At 36.8% G+C, this 21,360-nt stretch overlaps 1 protein-coding gene across 2 annotated transcripts in view; it reads left to right on the top strand.

The window, feature by feature from the left end:
* The first annotated feature begins 1,746 nt into the window (after positions 1–1,746).
* LOC115622987 (protein alan shepard) overlaps positions 1,747–21,360 on the top strand; it is a 220,218-nt gene continuing 200,604 nt past the window's right edge. For both annotated transcript variants that reach the window (XM_030517141.1, XM_030517142.1), the window contains exon 1: positions 1,747–1,911. In XM_030517141.1, the coding sequence (XP_030373001.1) occupies positions 1,747–1,911 (165 nt within the window). The remainder of the gene's footprint in view (positions 1,912–21,360) is intronic.

Genomic DNA, 21,360 nt, shown 5'->3' on the forward strand with positions numbered 1-21,360 from the left:
AATACCCTTCGTATTGTGCAATGTGCTGTAATTTGGGCTGCGTTTTTAACTGTTATCAACATCATGCCATTGTCTCTGCCGCTGCTTTCGCTCTGTACTCACTTGTTGTGCGTCTCTCCCCATTTTCTTTTGCGTGTTTTTTGCCGGTGCGCTCTCGCAGAGCGCCAGTTGTGCTCTCACGCACTCTCTCGGTGTTTGTACGATTCAAGTCAGCTACAGCTGTCATTGTCCCCTTTCGCAGCTGCAATTATTCTAATAACCCCAGCAGGAACAACAACAATAGTGCTAACAACAACACAGCCACGAATAACAGAGTACGTTGTGTAAGCAACAATTAATAATAAAGCAAAAATCAAAAATAATTAGAAAGTTTGCCAGAAAGTTTGTAATCCCAAGCACACAAAAATATTTTATTTGCATTACTCGTCGTCTAGCCATTTAAATTCGCATGTGTAAGTGTGTGTGTGTGAGTCTGCCCGTAAAAATAAAACTTGGCTGTGTGCTATTTATAAAGTCTACGTGCAACTGTCTGTTAAGCGACATGCATGCAAGTGCCACAATATGAGCTGCAAATGCAACAGCTAAAATAAAACGCGCGCGTTACTCACACGCCAGGTTACAACAACTACAAAGTCATAAGCAATGCAACAAAGTAGCGTCTAAAAGTGGTACGAACAAGCAGACAAAACAGACACGCGGACGGTTGGACAAACAAACAGGCGCAAGTGTCGGAGCCGGCGGCGCTATTAATTACAAATTAGACAAACAGCAAATGATCTGAACGCACGGTCGAAAAGCTCCCTGTACACCCCCTTCCAACAACACATTACCGAATGAAAAATAGCAAAATTTAGATGTGTGTGCAGTGTTGTGGTGGAGCGTTGAAAAGTGCAGTAGACTGACAGTACGTTTTGAGGAATAGTACTTAGATTCGCGGTAAAGGTAGTCAATTATAGAATTAGAATTTTATTAGTTCGTGGTGTACAAAAAGTCTGTCTGTTACCTCCTTCCAATGATTTAGAGCTATTGAGTGGGTGACTCGTCTTTTTGGCGGATCGAGACCATGACTATATGATATAGAGATCGTCATATAGCTACTTATCAATAAAAATTTATGATTAAAGAACGATATGATTACAAATATTGTTGTTGATAGCTTCTGCCACAAAAATATTTTAAATATGCTGTTCATCATTTATTAATATTATTTACTATTTTTAAAACCCTTTGAATAATAGCTGAACTGTTGTCATAAAGTAGTAGTTTAATTTGTGTTGCCCAACGAAATAAACCTCTGGCCTTCATTAATCATTTTTAGATAAAATTAGAGGTAGACATAAAAAAATGCACATAAATTATAAAATATATATTTTAAAATGCTATAATGCGAAATGTGTTAATTTATTTTCCATGAAGCAGCTCGCCTATTACCGCTGCTACTGTTAATAACAGACTGCTGTTAACGGTAGACTGTAAACTGGCGCTGCGGCTGTTATACAAAACACAAACCCATCTAACTTTTGACATTTAGGCGTCACCACCTTTAATGTTGTTTTTTTTTTTTTTATTACCCACTTTCTCTAATCGCACACGTTTTCTTATCAAAATTGCGCATATACCTTGTGTTTAATTTTAATTTTATAATTTTTCTTTTAATTGTTCTCTGCTTGCAGTTGAATCGCACGTCAAATTGTATAACAATTCGAATTTTGTTTGGCCAGACACTAAAAGAGCAAATACATTGAAATGCATCCACGCTATAGCCCAGCTCCGCCGCCACATCAGCAAGCTGGACCCGCTGGTGCGGGTGGTGGCGGAGGCGGCGGCGGCATGGGCGGAACCCACATGCGTGGGCTCCCGAATTCACAACAGCTACCACCACCGATGCCGCGCTCACAAAATTATGCAAATGTAAGTGCATCAACAATATACATACATATTTTTTATTTCCGTATCTGTGTGTTTTTGCATATATATTTATACTATATATACTTACATATGTATATATTTATATGTTTGTGTTTACATAAATACATACATATGTATGTAGGTACTCTGCGTCCATTTTAATTTGGTTTTATTGAGTTTTCGATTTGGTTTTCGCATTGAAACCACTGTGTGTGGGAATCATAATTAATGTAACCTCACCTACGATTGGAACTCGAATCAGCGAACGCAATAATAAGTACTATATGTACATTTGCATATATGTATATACTGAACCTAATCAGTTGAGTTTTGTTTTTAATTTATTGTATATCACTAGAGAATTTGGTGTATTTCAGCAGTTTTTAGTCTGAGGCTCGAACTGACATGGAATTTAGATTTTGAATTCTTCTAGTTGTTATAGAAAGCTAAATGCTGAGTTAGATTTCGGCTGAAAGCTGCTTTTGTCGCTTTATATCGTACGTTTCTGTACTCAATGATCTAAGTAGGAAGAGCCTCATTCTTTTAAATATTAACTTTATATAAAGGTTCTACTCAATTGATAGAGCTTCTGATTTAAAAAAGAAGCCAGAAGTGGTTTTCACGGCTACGATCATTTCATCATAAATAATATTAAACTATTAAAAAATGATTTAAAAAGCAAAATAAAAAGATAGTTTAATCGATCCCTTAACATGCCTATTTTAATGTTGCCTGGAGAGCCCACCCGCAGCAGGGTTCGATACTGATCAATAAATAGTCAGAAAGTTAACAATATTTTTGGCTAATTCTCGAATGCTGCATTTGGTAACATAAGGAACAACCAGCTCTAATTTAGCTTTTCACAAAAAGTGCGTGAAAATGTATCTATATTTATACATACATAGACTATATAGTATTTCTAATTTATGATTTTCATCCTAATGTGGGGAAACTCAGTCTCTTACCAATCACAAATTGCCATAATGTGAATGCAAATTATGGCGAGCAGCGCAGCAGCTGCATAAATTTAACATATATAAGCAATCAGCGCCACAAAGAATCAATCAATCAAACGCTCAATGCATCAATCAAGCAATCAGGCAAGCAGGCAACCCCAAAAGTCAGTCAACCAGCCATCCCATCCACTCAGTCAGTCAGTCATCCAGCCAGTCAGTCAGTCATTCATTCAAATCGAGTCAATGAGACGTTGCTTAGGGTAAGGGGCGAGTGGGGCGGATGCTGGGGTTGATTCCTGATACTCTGATGCTGGCCAATAGAGAGCACTGCAATCGACATGTGTCATACGCAGCGTTGGCCCATTTGAGTGGAAAATTGAACCGCGCTCTTTCTGCGGCTCTGCCGGGTGTTGTTGCTGTTATTGCTTTATTTCTACTCTTCTTGCTACGGCTATATGTACGAGTATATTTAACATTTCGAGCGCCCGCGCCACTCCAACAACACGTACATCAATTGCTGACAGTTGCAGGTTGACGCAAGTTAAACAGCAGCCCCAACCTAAGGCGCGACTCAGACTCAGATTCCGACTTAGCCCTTCTTTAACTTAGCATCACAAGTTCCCTCAACACAATCAGCATTCTAAGTCATTTGGACTAAGAGCCAGCCAGCCAGCCAGCCAGCCACCAGGCATCAAGCAGTAAAAGTCTGGACCAGCTACCTGCAATCATTATTCAAAGCAAGGCAACGCACATTAATATTTCATGCTGCGCGCCAAATAAAAAGGCTTTTCTCCTAATTTCTGTGCAGATTTCAACAGAATTATAATGCCATCATATTTTATGCATTTGCTTCTAAATAGAAATGGGCATGACTGTAGCGTACAAAGGCAGTTTTACATTTGTAAGTAGTCGCAGAACTGTCAGACATAAACATACATACACACACACGTTAAGAAAAAATGTCGTTTTTAAAATTATTTCCAAATGTATGCAAATTGTAGTTGTACAGTCGTTCATCTGATTACTTTTGTTTACTTTGTTTTTTACAAATTCAATTCATAAATATAAGGTATGAATAAAGAAAAACTCATTATTTTTTATAAAACTCTGTGATATGAAAATTATAAAATAAGAAAAATAATTCCAACCTGGTTAAACCCTGGCTCTCTTTATTCCTTTAATTGCTTATATGGTTTTCCCAAAGTCAGCGCATTTAATAAAATAACTATGCTGTAAACCTTATTTTATTGTCAAAACTGAAAAAATATGCGAATATTTATTTGTTAGTGTGCATATTTTCTCTTGGTGTACATGCATCTACGAGTGTATGTATGTGCGTGTATTTTTTGGGGGTGTGTGTGGTTGTGTGTTGTATTTATAATAAACTATTCAGAGTTGAAACCGCACAATGTGGCCAAAGCGCAGTCGGCAGGTGCGTTTTAGGCAGCTTTGTGCTGACGTCTATTTGGCATCCTAATGGTTGCCAGTGTTGCCAGCGCTGCTGCTTCCATGGGCGTTCCATTTAAACAGCTTTCAGCGCTGGCAACAACAACAGCAACATCCCCCAGCCACATCAAAATAAAAATGTGTGCTAAAAATTTTAGAGCTGTGATATAAAGTAAAAAAAAAAAAAAAAAAAAAAAATATTATAATAAAAAAAATAAAAAGAAAGCAAGAAAATGTGTATGTATGTATATCTAAACAGTCGCACGCGGAGTTTTCCTTTCGTCTTGCTTGGCGTTATTGCGCCTCGAGCTGAAAAAAATAATTTCATTTCGCATCTGGCTGCGTTTTTGAAGCCATTGTGTACAGCTTCTACTCGTAGCAATGAGTTTTTTGAGTTTCCAGTCGCTGTGTACAGCGTTCGGTCCAAAATTGCAGTTGCTATATTTTTTCTGGATATAAACTTGTACATGCTCGTATGTTCTGGCCACTGGGCTTGCATTGCAGGAGAGGCCTTTCAATGGCTCCATATAATTTAATCTTTGTGTATATAGGCTTTCCTCAAGTTAGTGCGCCTTTAGATTGCAATGAAAAGTTGTTCAAAACATTCTAAGATTTATAAATCGTCTATTTATAAATAAATAAGTATATTTCTATGTATAATCGGACGCTGATGCAAGGATGTGAATCAAACGAATTGGCCTCAACACATGCAGACAAGTCTTTCCTTTGTTTGGGCTAATAAAGGGTAATATATACCTCTAATGCTTGATAATAGATATATGATAGTATGATAATAGAATTATGATAGAATAACGTTAAAAACATAGACATTCAAGTGGTATTCGGTGACAATCGGACCATCCGTAAAAACACAAAATTCCTATACATGTCAGAATTGATTGCCAAGTTTCTTAATCTTGGTGTTGATGGTTCTTTTTGTTTTTAATAATGAATAATCCATATTATCGGATGCTTTAACCAATTCAGTCGACTCTGTATGTTAGAATATATGCCGCTTTTGATGTAACAAATTGACATTCAGAAGAGTTGTTTAGTTTAATTTAATTCAGAAGCACATCACATGTTAATACCTTTCATAAGTCTACGTCTTTCTTTTAAGAAGCCTTACATCGCTAGCCGCATCATTTCTTAAATTATTCAATATCCTTCAAACTACTTCTTGTAAAATTTCAAACATTATAATAGAATAATATACAAGTATGTAGTATACTTTGTGTTTCCGTTTTTATCAACGAATGTTTTCTATTGAACATAAAAAAATTAGTTTGAATTTATTTTTGAAGAAAAAGTTTTCTCTAAATAACTATAATTTTACATATTTAAAAAATATATTAAATATGAAGGCGCTTGTGAAACTTATTTCATAATGAGCATATTCTTTTATTACCTTTAAGATCGATCTAAGACGGAAAATTAGTAAGACTTGAGCACTTGAGACTTAAAAGTACTTTATCTTGATGTAGTGACGGGCGATTAAACCTGATTCCGCTTGTTATATGCCGAGTATGTCCAGCATCCATTTGAGGTTTGAGCACGTGACTCTGTGATTATGGACCGTGCCTAACTGATTGCTTTTACGGGTAGACGTCCCACTACAAATTGAATGTGGGCAACATTTTGTTTGACTTTGGCACAAATTGTTGTTAGAATTGCATTGGAAAGTCTAATATTTGAGTTCGGTGAAACTTTTGCAAAGCAATGTGCTTGTATTTATATTTGATTCGTTTCGGACAAATTCGTTTCGTTGGCAGCTATTTTGGCCAACTGGTGGCCTAGAAGAGGCACAGCGGGGGAAAGAGACAGAAAGAACAGAAGCATTAGGCAGCAATTTGTGATTAAATTCAATGTTGACAATTACCCAAAAGAAAAGTTGTTAAGGTAATTGGTGCTGCAGCTGCTAATGCTGCTGCTGCTCCTGCTGCTTGGTCTGAGTTGCATTTCAATTGCACTGAAGGCGCCGTGCAAAGCCATAACAAGACGGCCAGTTCGGCCAGCCTGCTTCTAGTGTACCCGTATTTGAGTGTCTTAGTGTCTGGCTATATGTGAAGGCTGAACTCTCAGTGGCGTTGGGAACGCCTTGCAGAGCTGAATGCTCAGCTGGCCATGGTACAGGAATGTAGACAGTTGCAACGCCTTGGCAGAGCGCATGCGTCGGCTTGTGGATCCTGCAAATGAGTTGAACACATTTTTGCCGGCTAACGAGTGCGTCATCGTGCGGCGCGAATGTTGCCGATTGGCGTCTGTCTGCGTTTGCCGAACTCTGTGAAATCCTGCTCAAGTTAAACATGAAACCTTACTCAATGAGAAATTCAGAATCCATTCGACGATTGTCAAGTTAAGTTAAACGCCTTTTCCTCATTTTCGCAAACGGAAAGCGACGACAGACACAGCCAACAAGCAACTAAAGCAAAACGCCAGCCAAGCCAGCCAAGCAAGCAACCAAGCGAGCTAGCAAGCAAGCATCAAGCAGCAAGCAAGCCAGCAAGCAGCCAACCAGCCATCCAGCAGTCAGTCAGTCAGTCAGTTAGTCAAGTCGTCAAGACAGTCAGTTTGCAAGCTAGCGAAAGAAAGAATAAATAATCCAGAGGAATTCATTCGACAAGTAGTCGCCATTTTGTTGAAATAAGTCAAATTTATTAATCATCTCAAGTGTTTGTGTCGCAGTGCGTATACGTAATATTCTGTTGAAAGCGGCTTTAACTTAAATAATCGTCGTGTATTATATATGTATGCTATTGTCAGTACATTCTGTCCGAAAAAAGAAATCTCTATATATAAATATAGCTTTGCCAACTATTGGACACTCGCTTTGATTTAAAGTCCGTCGCTTTGTGTTTGTGTGTGTCGGTTGACGTGTGCGTTTCAACTTGTCTCTGAGCGATTTAGATAATATTCAGTATTATTTACACAATAAACGGTGATGTTTTAAACAACAACAACAACAACAAACAAAGGAAGAAGAACGACTCTTTGAAGCGGCAAAGTTTTAATTAATTTAATTGATTAAAAACGTTTGCTCAATAAATCTACATTAGTGAAAGATAAGCGCAACAATTGGAAAATTTTGATGAATAACCGACATATAGTTAAACAAAGAATAAATAAATAAATGTGTTAAATTGCGAAAGTAATAAATAAAGTATTCCAAATACGCTATATATTTCAACAAGTTGAAAAGCAATAACAAGTTATTGACTAAAAGAAAACGAAAAAAAAAAAAACAAATTATTTCCTAAACAATTCCAGCGGGTTTAAAACTCCAAAGCGATAATAGAAAAAATAATAATAATAATACAATATTAAAAAACAACTTTTCAAAAGCCTAGAATATTTAAAAGAAAACTACATTGATTAAAAAAAAAGTGAACGTAGACAGACAATAAAAGATTTGAAGAACTCTTCTCAACTAAATGCTAAAACTCATTTTTAAATGTTAAAGAATAGAAAAAGTAGATTAATTTTGGAGTGAAATAAAATTTAGCCGGATTGCAAGACAACTAAAACACTAATTAAAATTAATAAATAAAATAAAAGGACATCCAGTATTTAATAGAGTTAGTAAAAACAAAAAGCTTAGCTTGAACAAATAAGAATAAAGAAATCCATTTGTGTCTCTGTGTGCTTTAGCAATTATAATTGTAACTGTAATTGTGTTTGTGTTTGTTGTGCGCTTTGAAAATCTTATAACTGTTCAGTGTTAGTTGCTTAGAGAAATAGCAAAAAGCGTATAAAATTTAAATATCCAAATATCTGCATATTGAATGTTCCAATAAAAATCAAATAAATAAACAACTTAAATTTAAACACACCTCAGTCAATCAATATCAATTGTCTGTCTCTGTGCGGTGTGTGCCTATAAGATTGTGCGTGTGTGTGTAAAAGCCGCTTAAATTATTAAATCAACCGCAAGACAAAGACGAAAGTCCAAAAAAAATATATATATATATACATAATAAAGCAAACAAGTCGTCAAGAACTTGACAAATACATTTGCAGAACAAAGCGAAGAAAGTTCGGCAGAAGAAAGAAAAAACAACAATAACTAAGGCACAAAGCAAACGAATCGAAACTAGAAACGAAGACAACGAGGACACGGCTGTCTAAGGCAGACACAAAAAAGGTATTAGCTTGCAAAAAGCGTAAAATTAATTCACAGTCAACGTGCACATCAATAGCCATTAAAATTGCGTCAATCAAGAGAAAAACCTCGCCGCTACCCACAACAACGGTTACATAAATAACTTCAATCAACAAGAGCCGCCACAGCAACAGCTACAGCAACAGCAGCAGCAACAACAACAGCAGCAGCAGCAGCAGGAGGTCGCTGGTGTAACAAGCCAATTGGCAACAGTTGTGCAAACACAGGAGCAAACCTTTACAGGAGGAGCAGCCGCAGCAACAGCTACAACAAAAGTAGCAATAACAGCAACAGCAACACCAACAACAGCAGCAGCAGCGGCGGCAAACGAAGCAGCAACAGCAACAGGAGTAGGAGCAGGAGCAGCAAGGCCAAAGCAACCAGTCACAGACATTTAAATTAGAAGCAGCTACACAAGCCGAGGAAGAGCAACAGCAACAAATACTTGTTAACAAATTCTAACGCTAACGCCTCGGTCTTACACACCCCAACCCGACGCCAGCAACAAATAATAGCAACAACAACAACAGCAACAACAACGCGAACAGTTCATTGTCTGCAGCCATTCCCTTGGTAGCACCTCCGCCCTCCACACCAGCAACAGCAACAGCAGCAGTTGTACCAGAGGGAACAACAACAACAGCAACCGCAACAGTTAAACAGTTGCAAAATAACAATTACAACAAACAACAACTCACGCAGCGCCGCCTCAGCCTCAGCCTCTGCCGCCAACGCCGTATCAACAAGCCGCACAACGTCGTCGTCCACAACGCTCTACACGTGCTCCAACGCCTCATCCTCCGTAATGCCCAACCGCCGCCAACAAAGATTTTTAAAACGGATCATCTGTGCGTGAACGCCGCCTACGGTTTGCCAACTGTCGCCGCCGCTGCCGCCGCCGCTGCTGTTGGACATCCCTGTGTCTACTGCGTGATACCCGTGCCTGTGGTGAGTGCCGACACGCTCATTGCGTGCTTCTGCTTCTTCTTATTCGTTTTCTGTTTATCCACTTTCTTTTCCTGCTCCTCCAGCTTCCCATTTTATAGCTGCTCTCAACAGCTGTATCTCCCTATTTGTACACTCCGAGAAATAAGCATTTTCGAATTTATTGAAGATGTGCCTGATCTGTTCCCGACTCAAAAACTATTGAATATAGTGAAGAGAATGAGAACTGCGATCAAAGTTTGAAACCCTTGGTTTCCAAAGTTTTTTCTTTCCTACAACTCGCTGCTTAGGATAGACCTTTCAATAAAATGGGTTATTCATATACTATACTGTCGGTTTAAAACTATCCTTTAGAAGTCATAACATTATTATCAAAGTTTACTGCTTAGGATACCGCAAAAAGCTCAATCGTTCTTCAGCAATTCCGCATAATGTGATCGGATTCGGAAATTGGGAATATTCCTTTCAAAAAATGGTTCATACGAGTATACTTGTCACTTGATCATTTGTTTTTGAGTTTTATATAAACATGTCCATAATTCAAAATAATATACATATTTAGCACCAAATAAAGTTTTCTAAATATTTAAACGATTTCATTTTTTACCATAAGAAATTAAAACTTGTGCGGACTTGTAATCTTTCGATTTCGAACATGTTGCTGCTAAAAAGCAAGCCGATATTAAATTAAATTCGAAGTGATGTTTACCAAAAGTGCTCAGAATATAAGCCTGTAGTAAAATCGCAAGTGGTTTTTGAATGTAATCTTAAAAATGTATTTTTCACTGTATAGAAGACATTTGATAAAAATTGTCTAAGGTTGTCTGCTTATTGGTAATTTTTCATATTCGATACAACGCTTTTTCTTCTATTAAGCTCTTTTTCGAGTTTTTTATTTGTTTTTAAGTTTCCAAAGCAAATGCGAATCTTTTAAGTTCCTTTTGGGCTTCAGTCCTCTATAATAACGCTAAGTGCGAATCGATGGCACAATCTGTTCTGTCCGTTTGCCCACCTTTTTTCTAGAAATTACAGTCTCAGGCACTAATCATGCCCATAGATTTCTTATATATTACCCTGAACGAATTTATAATATTTCTTTCAGTGAAATTTTTTGGGCAAACTTGAATGCGCCACCATCGCCCGTTCCTATTTCTTTTGATTTTTACAGTCATTAAATATTAAAATAATTATGCGTGTCATGTGTACGTTTTATGTGGCATTTTGTTGTTTTGTTGTTGTTCTTTCTACTGCTGGTGGGGGCTGGACAGAGAAACCTTCATGGTGCGACCTCCATTAGCTTCGGTCCCAGTACTTGGCGTTCCTTTCCCTATTTTTGGCTTTGTATTGGTCGTTAAGTGCGCGAGGCTTGTTTGTCTTTTGATGATTATCCCAACTGGTGGTTCGCTTGCTTTTACTTGCTGTTGCTGTTGTTGAGCTGCCTGTGAAGTTTCTCATTACCATTTATTATCCGTTGTTAACGTGTTAAATTTTATTTCAGAATTTACCGTTTCCACGAGACTTTAACGCAGGTGGATTTACATTAAGCAGACAATTGCCGTGCATATTTTAAATAACTGAAGCTTCGTGTATTTGTTTCAATAAAAAAATATACCAACAATGGCGATACGTAATCGTAAATTCTTACAAGTTTATGATGTCCGCTGAACTATAGATCCCGCAAAGGCCAAAATTTTCAAAGGAGACTTTTGCACCGATTTTTGAGTGAGAAACAAACTGACCCTAGTTATTGGCACTTACTATGCCATTATTTACGAAAACGTATATAGAGGAGTTTTTATGGCACACAGATTTATGCTCGTGTTAAAAAACATAAAGCAGAGAAGCGAATTCTTTTTACTATCACATCGAGGCGATTTTGTACGGTTTGATAGCTTAATAAAAATCCTTCTACTTAATAGGATATTATAATGCTTGTGGCCTCTGCTGCATTTGGGATTTCTATAAAGTGTGAAAGCCTAGTGATATAAAAATCATTGTTCAATTTCGTCAACATCCAATATTTAACAATAATTGAGGTATAGCGAATCAAGCAAATATTATACATGATAGTAAATGAAAATTGTTCTTTTTACAGCTTACATTTCGCTACTAATTTTTCAGACATTTTACACAGTTGCTCGTTTTTAAGAAATAAGGTTTCGGGTATCTGAAACATTGCAGAATTTCCAAGCATTTCCCGAACCATAAACATCACCCAAGCTTCACATTATTTTCAGTCACAGGGAAAAATGCAACTTTTGTTGCTTTACATGTAGTAACAAAATATTCAAATGGAAAATAGTGTTCAATCTATTATAAAAATGTGTAGAAGTATAAATGGAAGAAGTCTAAATGGAAGCATTTCTAACAATTAAAATAAATTAAATTAAAAATAATTTAGCTAGTTGTCACTAGTTATTGTTTGTTTCTAAGCTACAGCCATCGGAGGTTTGTCTTCAGTAAACGAGTTTCTTCCACAATTCCTTTAGTTATATATTTATGTTTATGGAATTGCCGTAATGATACCGCCATTATATTTCATTAATGACTTTCAATTCGTTTTGTATTCAATTGATTTTAACAAGCACACAATATTGATAGTATAATTGTTTATAGAACATTAATAAGTCCCTTTTCTAATTGGTATTCATATTCATTTATATACACATATACACAATGTAATTCGCTATTTAAGCACACAACTTTAAGGGGGTCTGGCCTAAAAATAATATTTATGCACCTTTATTACAAGCATTCTTCTCGTCGGGGTCGCACAAAAGGAAAAAACAATTTACGTTGATTTTGTGCTCGTACCACAATTATCCGCCACGCGAATAAACAGAAATGTCAACTAACTGCCCCATATCGTCCCCAACCTACTTGACTGCCGGCTTCCGTTCCATGTTTGTGCACCACGCCATTAGCAGCGTCAGCTGTTTGTCCACTTAAAGATTGCCCAGATAATCGCCGCAACAAATGTGCCTATGTCAATGACAATAAAGACAAATTATACAAATATTGGATGGCGGGCAGCTGGCTGGCAACTGGCTGGCAACCACGACTTCAATGATAATGACACTTTGTCGAGCAAAAAAGCCAAATGCAGGACAATTTCATTAAAACAGAACGAATTATTGGGGTTGTGGTTGTGTCCCAAACAAAGTTGTTCTAAAAACATCTGAACCTTTAATTGCAGAAATTGCCATAGCAAGCAAATTTGGTAATTACGTAATGTACCTATTTGCCGGCATTACGAGATGAGGGACACAAATAAAATCTCAAATAATGATTACTATCTATCTATCTAGCTGGAAAGTGGGGTCGGGAGGGCACTTTAATCTTTATTAAAGATGACGCCAGACGTTCGAGACGCGTACAAACCGCACAATTTTAATGTGCAGTAAAAAATTGCTTCTTAGAATCATTCACTTCCATTCTTGCCGGCCATCATTTCATACACTTTCCAAGGGTACTCAAGTCTGTTTCTTGCCAAGGGTTATTTACCAAATACACATATACAATTAAGTAACCTAAATTTTTACGTCTGCAAAGTACCTCACAGAGAACCAATTTCGTGTCGCATCGTGAAAATGTCGAGGTTAATTTTCTAATTCTTGTCAAGGCCTGAAAATTTCCGCAAAATTTTAAAGCCACTATCCGCAGCAGCAGTAGCAGCAGCAACAGAAAAACTACAACATCAAGAGTATTTGCTTTATGGTAAGTTGTGTGCCAAAATCTTTTTTTTTTGAAAAATGAAAGTTTAAAGAGAGTGGGGGAGAAGGCGTTGGGGATTCTATTTTATTTTACGATTGGGGCAAACAAGAAAAGCGCGGTAATTGCCATATTGATGCAGAAATATGGCGATTAGTGAGCCTGCTCAGGGCGCCAAAAATTGTTGGGCCAGCAGCACAACAACACAGCAAGAGCAAAAAAGTACAAGCACACAAAGTTTCAAACTAAAAAGTGAAAATTTACAACAACATTTGGAAAAGGCCAACGCTAGCGAGGACCTAGCAGACGGGCATCATTCTCTTCGACACCGACGCCATATTGGATAACATAAAATGGCGTTTATGATGGGCAAAGTTTCATCATTTGCAATTTGGTTTGTCCCGCACACACACACACACCCACACATATACACCACACACATAGTCACAAGTTGCTGCGGCAGTTGTTTTTGTACAGCAGTTTCCAGCAAATTTAACATAAAATTGAAAAAGCAACCAACAAAAAATAAGATGTGATATAAAAAACCAAGTGCAAACAGTTTTACTCGGTTTGCGCAATTTTCATAAATGCTTTTCGTTTGCCCAAGTTGGCGCAACAATTCGGGGGGCGAGGGTCACTTTGAGTTGATCCCGACCATAAATTATATTAAATTTATATAAAATACATACAACTATACAAGGAGAAAATGCTCTGTATATGTTTGTCTCTACCGCTTGTTTTATTTATATAGTATGTACATACACTGGTCGGCACAATTATTTTGACGAGAGAAAATCTACATTTTTGTCAATAACTGGTTATTGGTTTAAGATATCAAAGGAACCTTTTTTCTCAATTCCATATTGGTATTACAACTTAAAAATAATTCAAAGGATATATTTTATAGAACTTTAAAATTATAAATCAAGGTAATTTTCATGGGTTGGCATAAGTATTTTGACATGGATATTAACAAAAAAAACAAAGCTTAATACTAAACAAAACATAAGAAATTGATGGTAGATTAATAAAATGTATACCCGCCTTGCTTCGATAACTTTTTGAAGACGTCTTGGAACTGAGTCACTAAATTTTGAAGGACCTCTAATGGTATCTCTTTCCAAGAGAAGTGACCTCGGAAATAGTTTCTTCTTCGGTTTTATGCAAAGACGCATTTCTTTTACGTTTTACAAGAGACCACACTTCTCAATAACGTTTAAGTCCGGACTTGTGGTGGCCAATCCAGAGTAGTAACACCAACATCGCTTAAAAATGCTCTATCATTTTGCTTTTGTGGCATGGGGCGTTATCCTGTTGCAGGATAAATGATTCTCCAATCAGCCTGTCACCGGAGGGAATGCGTTTTCGTTAAGGGTACTCAAATATTGTTGCTGGTTCATTGAGCCGGTGATGGGAACGAATCACCTAACCCATTGTACGCAATGCATCCCAGAACATGACTGAGCCTCCGCCATGGCTCACTTTTTGACATACGGGATATTTTTTGTCTTTGAAACTGTTTTGATGAATTATATTCAAAGGAGCTTTCATCTGTCCATAGAACGCTTCTCCAAAACTCTTTTGCTTATGCAGATGCTCCTTTGCAAAAGCCAATCTTTTGAGCTTGTTCACCTTTGATATGTAAGGTATGTCCTTCGCTTTGTATGTCTAAAATCTTCTTCTTTTAGGCGTCGCCGAACAGTACGCTCACTGATTGGAGTTTGGTCGACTTATTCCATTGATCTGCAGCAGCTTGCGGCTTTAAATGAATATTTTTTTTAAATTCCCGCAATAGGACTCGATCTTCAATGGGTGTTGTTTTGCGGTTAGCACTGATCTAGGCAAGTTTTTGACGTCATTGTGGGTCTTATATTGTTAATTTGATAGTGGACTGTTTGCCGCGACAAATTATATTCATTTGCAATGTCTTTGGTGCTACGCCGGCATTAAACTCGCCACTATTGAGGCTCTAACACATAACTTAATTCTGTCTTTTTTACCATTGTATCGATTACTTTTGAATCAAATTTTAATGAAAATAATGTAAAAAGGTCAACAAAAATTGTTACACCAAAGTTATTTTAGTATCACTTGATAAAACGTACGCGAAAACGGCGACAAAGATTTGGTCAAATACTTATGCCGTGCCTGAATCCGCGTCAACTCACATTGTCATTTGTAGAAAAAGGTGTGAAGAGTAATAGACAAAATATTTTGCCTACATATTGTTGTTGCTATGAACTCAATCCCGTATGAAAATTGTACCGTTATTCCTTGAAACTAAAAGCAAACAGCACCGATAGTCGTGAGTACAGTTCGTCAAAAATAATTGTGCCGACCAGTGTACATACTATAGTAGTATATTGTTGCCGGCATGTTCACAAACACAAAATACAAAGACACACACAGCAAGGGGGAAAATTAGTTTTGCCATTTTCACATTGAATTTTTGCAGCATGTTGTTGTTTTAGTTGATAACAAATTCAATGCATGCTCGTACTCGAGCAATTTAATGCCACTGAACATTTAATTAATGTTTTTACAAAAGTTCAAACTGTCGTGCACCCACACAGCTACATAGCTACACACACATACACCCACACGCGTACCGGAACAGCGAGCTTGGAAAAACACGGCATACATGCGCAGCTCGTTGCAGCAGCGACAAAAAAACTAAAGTTTTCTTCAAAAAAAAAAAGGCGGTAAAAAAGTTTTACGAGTAATTCCATGAAATGCCATTTCATTCAATTCAATTTCATGCTCCGTAATTATTTTGTACGAAATACACTCACATACATGTACATATATAGAGAGACACATGTGTACACACGTTATAGATGGCTAACAACCGCAACAACAATAACAGAGAGTGAGCAAAACCGAAACAACTAATCAAGTCAGGTCAATGAAGCAAAGCTCTTGCATTCAACGATTTAAGAGTTGAGCATGAAAATTGCAAACAGCAAGCCGGATGAAATGCCAAAGCTGCAGTAAAGAAAATGACTTGATTATACGTAAAAAAAAAGCAGAGAGCATTTTTACTGAACATGAAACAACATTTGCAACCACAAGATTTTAATTATAAAAGTAAACAGCACTTCGAAACTTTCTATTAGGCTAATATCAAAACTCTTGCCATAGACCAGACAAGTCGGTTTTGCACTAGCTTGAAATTTAATAACCGACTCAAACTTGTTTTCAAATAATTGTAGAGAGTCGTTTATTTACTTTATTTAGTTATAATTAAAACGAGAAGTCATGCTGTGAAATTTAAGGCGCCTTCCAACATTCATTCTAAATAACCTTTACAGTTTTTTTTAGAAGAATAAAGTTATTTATTTTTATAAAACATTAGACTTTAGAGCGATGACTTGAAATTGTACTACTATTTGTAAATCGAATGATAAAGTATTTCTAAGTAACAAAAATCAATCAAGTATAATTAATTGCTGTACCATTTTCCAGCAAATTAGTTACAATTCGCTGATTGAACTTAATAGGACTTAATAGAGATTGTGTTTGAGCTTCATTTGATTTGTCAACCAATTTGTTGCGAACATTTCGGCATTTCGACCTTGGAATCCAAGAGAGAAATGTTGCATTTATATTATTTGCCATTTGCAGAAAAAAATCGATAAGCAATATTCCGATTTTTATTTACGTCCACCTGAAAAAATAAAATCAAATGTCAAAGAAGTTTAGCTCAAGCCTTCTTGCTGTGGGAAGCAACTACAAATTTATTTATTTTTGCTTATTCATAAAATAAAAGTGAAATGCTTGCAATACGACCACGTCAAACGACTAGTTTATTTTAATTGCCTTGGACAAATATTGAACTACGGCACGTTCAAATACAAGATACTATTCAAGATGTACAAATTAATGTGCTAGTGGTGTCTTTTACACTAAACTAAAATGCCACACAAATGTGCAGTTACAATTAAGTGATAAAATAAATAAATAAATTAAAGGTAAAAAAAGTCATGATAGATTATGAAAAGTATAATTATATTAACAGACTTATGGATATAGATTTGTGCTGTCAAGCAACTGGTTTTAAATGCTTATTGCCATTAATGTGGGGTTTTATTTAGTACAATGCAATGTTTATTTTCTAAACAGAGAAAAAAGTCACCATTACCAGTAATATTTGTAATTCTAAATGAAAATCGCAGTCCGGCCTGATTTTTTCAATGACTTGCTCGCTGTCTTTCAAATCAACCGTTCTTCCACTTCCCAACTCCTTAAACATTGCACAACAGAATTTCTAATCCCATAAGCTCTGTTAATTAGTGTGTGAAAAATGTATTTTTTGTTTGACTTCAACTCTCATATGGGCACTGGGTCGGGCTTATGCTTTCACACACATACACGTACATTCTACTCGTATATGCATGAACATAGATACACACTCTCAACATGACTCGACATTTTGGATTACGATTTTCGTTACCCTATACAAAAGAGTACTTCAAGTTTGCTATTAAAGTTTGGTACAGCAAAAGAACAGTATAAAATTGATTCACATGCGAACTAAACTAGTTATACAGACTATATAGTTTGATTGCGAACAAATTTATCAATTTTTGTAAATATTCATGAAAAAAAAGAATACAATAGAAATGCTCTTTTAACTAGCTAACAGGCAGACAAATAATTTTCAAACCAGATTGTAAACTATTTTGTTAAAATACTGATGAAAGAAAGAACAGTCGTTTGGAAATAGAAATGTTGTGATTGCAACAATAATAAAATTATTAACCGCTTCCAAAATATAGAATAGTTGCAAGTTACCCAATTTAGCAGACCATGAATTTAACTTTAATTTGATTTGTATTAATGTCAGAAGCGACTGAAGCGAATCAACATGAAAAGTTCGCTTGATTCTATTAAAATTGATTATTTGTAAATGTTTGGAATTTCATAAATCTTATAAATGTGTCGTGAAGTAATGTTTTATTATTTTAAGTAAAATATTATTTCTTTTATTTGCATATCCTTTGATACCAATATTTGAGTGAAAATATTTCAAAAATAACATAAAAAAGAATACTGCGATATCGTTAAATATTTGGCTTAAATCTAGTCACTATACCTGGCTTTCAAAGCAAGGACCAATTCCGTGCGATATAGTTTCAATAAAAGAATTTTTGAATTCGGTTTAAATTCAGTAAAATATTATTTCTTTTATTTGCATATCCTTCGATACCATATTTGAGTGGAAATATTTCAAAAATAAAATAAAATAAGAATACTTCGATATCTTTTATTTGGCTTAAATCTAGTCACTATACCTGGCTTTCAAAGCAAGGACCAATTCCGTGCGATATAGTTTCAAATAAAAGAATTTTTGAATTCGGTTTTTGTCATTAATTCCCAAAACTCGTTCATTTTAGTCAAATGCTATAATTTTAATGTAGATTGTTTTGGTAATTGAGATGAAAGTACGAGTCTGGACATAAACGAGACTAATTTGTCATATATAATATGGCTGTCATAGAAATTATCGCTTGCCTGTGGTACTGAAGAAAAATTCGCTCTTAAAGGGTATTATAGCTTCGTTTTAGCCTTGGATAATGTTTTTTTTATTTTCATGCCTCCTTTTAGGTGGCGCGCGCCTTCTCACGTGATTATTTTGGCATCAGGCAGCCTTTAGAGATTTGTTAGAGAAACGCGAGGCGCTGCATTTGTTGTACTCGTATTGTTGTTGTTGCAGTTTTGCAAATTACACGCAGAGTGTGTCATCCTGTTGTGCGTGTGTGCGCTGGTTGTGAGTTTATGGGTTTATAAGTATATGTGTATGTGCATGTGTGTGTGTATGTGCATGTGTGGTGTGTTGCCATGACGCTGCCACTTGCCTAAAGTATTTTAACCTAAATTTTAAAAATAGCACAAAAGAGCGCCACACTAAAGCTCGACGCGGCTTCATCTTTACAACGCACACACCAAAACAAGCGCGCACACAATATGACGCACACACACACACATACATAGAGGCATATAAGTGGATGCTCTAGAGAAATGTAACGCTGCCTGAGCCAAGGCGCTTGCTCCAAGTACATACGCGAGTGTAAGTGTGTGTGTGTTGTACTTTAGCGACTCTGTGTGTGTGTGTTGTGTGCGTGTGCATGTGCATGTGTGTGTGTGCCACAATAGGCTCGACTGGCAACATTTCAACGCAATTTGAGTGAAAGTTAAATTTTGACTCTTCCGCACGCACACAGTGCGTATGCGCTATATTTTTTTATTTATTTAATTTGCCAAATGCTGTTGTCCTTCTTATATTCTTTTTTCCTCCATTGTTCTCCTACCGCATTGTTCTGTCCAGTGTCCATTAGACTCTGCCTACGCCACAAATTATTTGTTGCAATTTTGTCACACTTCCCACAACGCCTCTCCTTCTCTGAAGTTTCAGCTTCACAAAAGTTGTAGTTGTTTGTTTTGTTGTTGTTGTTGTGTGTTGCTGTGCGTTTGTAATGAAATGTCATTAACATTAAAATAACTTTTAACACCCCGATGCCTGTCAACGCCCATTTGTCTGAAAAGTGTGTGACGCAAATCATCAAAAAAGATTTTTCTGCACATGCCGCCGGATAACTTTTTTTCTTTTTTTTTTTTGCGCTGTCGCCCGACTTTTTTTCCGCCTCGATTTCGATGTTGCTGCTTTGTATTAATGAAAAAAGTTTTCGCTTGCCTTACTGCGTATGTTGTACGAGTATTTGATGTTGTTTGTCGTTGCTGTTGTTGTTGCTTCGATTTCGTATCAGGCTGCCGGCTGGCAGCTGCGGGTGTCGGCCTGTGATCGACTGGTTGATCAGAATGGGGTGGAGGCTGTGTCCTGGCAACTTTTCATTAATTTATTACACGTTTTGACCCCGATTTCCTTTTTGGAGCCATAGCACTGACAAATCTTTGTCACTTTTTGTTGTAGTTCCGTTATTGTTGTCGTTGTTTCTTCAGTGCCGTGTTAATCATTGTAATTTTTCTCTTGTTGCCGCTTGTCAAAAAGATTTCTCATTTTCTGCTTGATTTTTTATTCGTTCGTTTTTACTTCTCATATCTGCCCTTCAACGTGCGCACAAAAAGAAAGAAATAAAGAACGAAAAGTAAATCCAACATTCTGCTCTTGTTTCAATCAATGTTATTAAAAAGTTTCTTTTGCGTTCTTTGCGTGCTCAACTTTGACATTTTGACTAATATTCGTGTTTTTTCCTCCCACTCTATCGTTTCAGGTAAGTTTTCCCCGCTGGCAGTTGGTAAATATTGTATAATCCCATTTTTACAAGTTGTCGTCTGCACAAGTCTCAAGTCTCAATACAAATTGCAATTTCGCATCATTAGCTTTGACCGAAAATCGTCACGTTCGGGACACGTGTGTATAAACGTGCATAATCCACAAGGGCGTGCCGAGCGAGCCGGCAGACGGGGATGTACATGGGTGGGGATTGGATTGGAAAACCTCTAACAATGTGGGCAGATAGATATGCTCGCTCTTCCATTTCAGTGTAAACACTAGTGCTTCCCTTTGTTGCGATTTCCCTCGTTCCGTGCTCATTGTGTTTTTGTTGTGTCTGCCTGTCTTGGGTAAGTAGCATGCAAGCGGAAGCTTGCCATTATTGCATTTGGCGTTTAGCAACACTGTTCCATAGCGTATTGTGTTTTAACCTAATTTTATGACAGGCAGAGGGCTTCATCTTTTACAGCAACACAACAACAACACACAATATACGCACACACACACACATACTAGAGGTAAAGTGGATGCTTAGAGAAATGTCGCTGCCGGCCAAGGCGCTTGCTCCAAGTACATACGCGATAGTTTGTGTGTTGTATTTAGATCTGTGTGTGTGTGTGTGCGTGTGCATGTGCATTGTGTTGTGCACATAGGCTCGACTGGCAACATTTAACGCATTGGTGAAGTTAAGACTCTTGAGCACAGTGGTTGGATATTTTATTATTATTTATTCCAAATTGTCCTTCTTATATCTTTTCCCAGCTCCTCGCAGCTGTCATTCCATTAGTTGTAGACAAAATGTTGCAATTTGTCAACTTCCCACACGCCTTTTAGTCAGCTTACAAAAGTTGAGTTGGTTTTTGTTTTGTTGTTGTTGTCTGTGCGTTTATGAAGAAAATTAAAAAATTTTAACACGATCCTGTCAACGATGTCTGAAAATTTTTTTCAATTATTTTATTTTCTTGAAAAACGCTTTTTTGATCGCCACTTTTTTTCTATTT

The sequence above is a fragment of the Scaptodrosophila lebanonensis genome, unplaced genomic scaffold, assembly GCF_003285725.1.
Source record: "Scaptodrosophila lebanonensis strain 11010-0011.00,11010-0021.00 unplaced genomic scaffold, SlebRS2 tig00000043-arrow-pilon, whole genome shotgun sequence".
In the NCBI taxonomy this organism is placed as follows: Eukaryota; Metazoa; Arthropoda; class Insecta; order Diptera; family Drosophilidae; genus Scaptodrosophila; species Scaptodrosophila lebanonensis.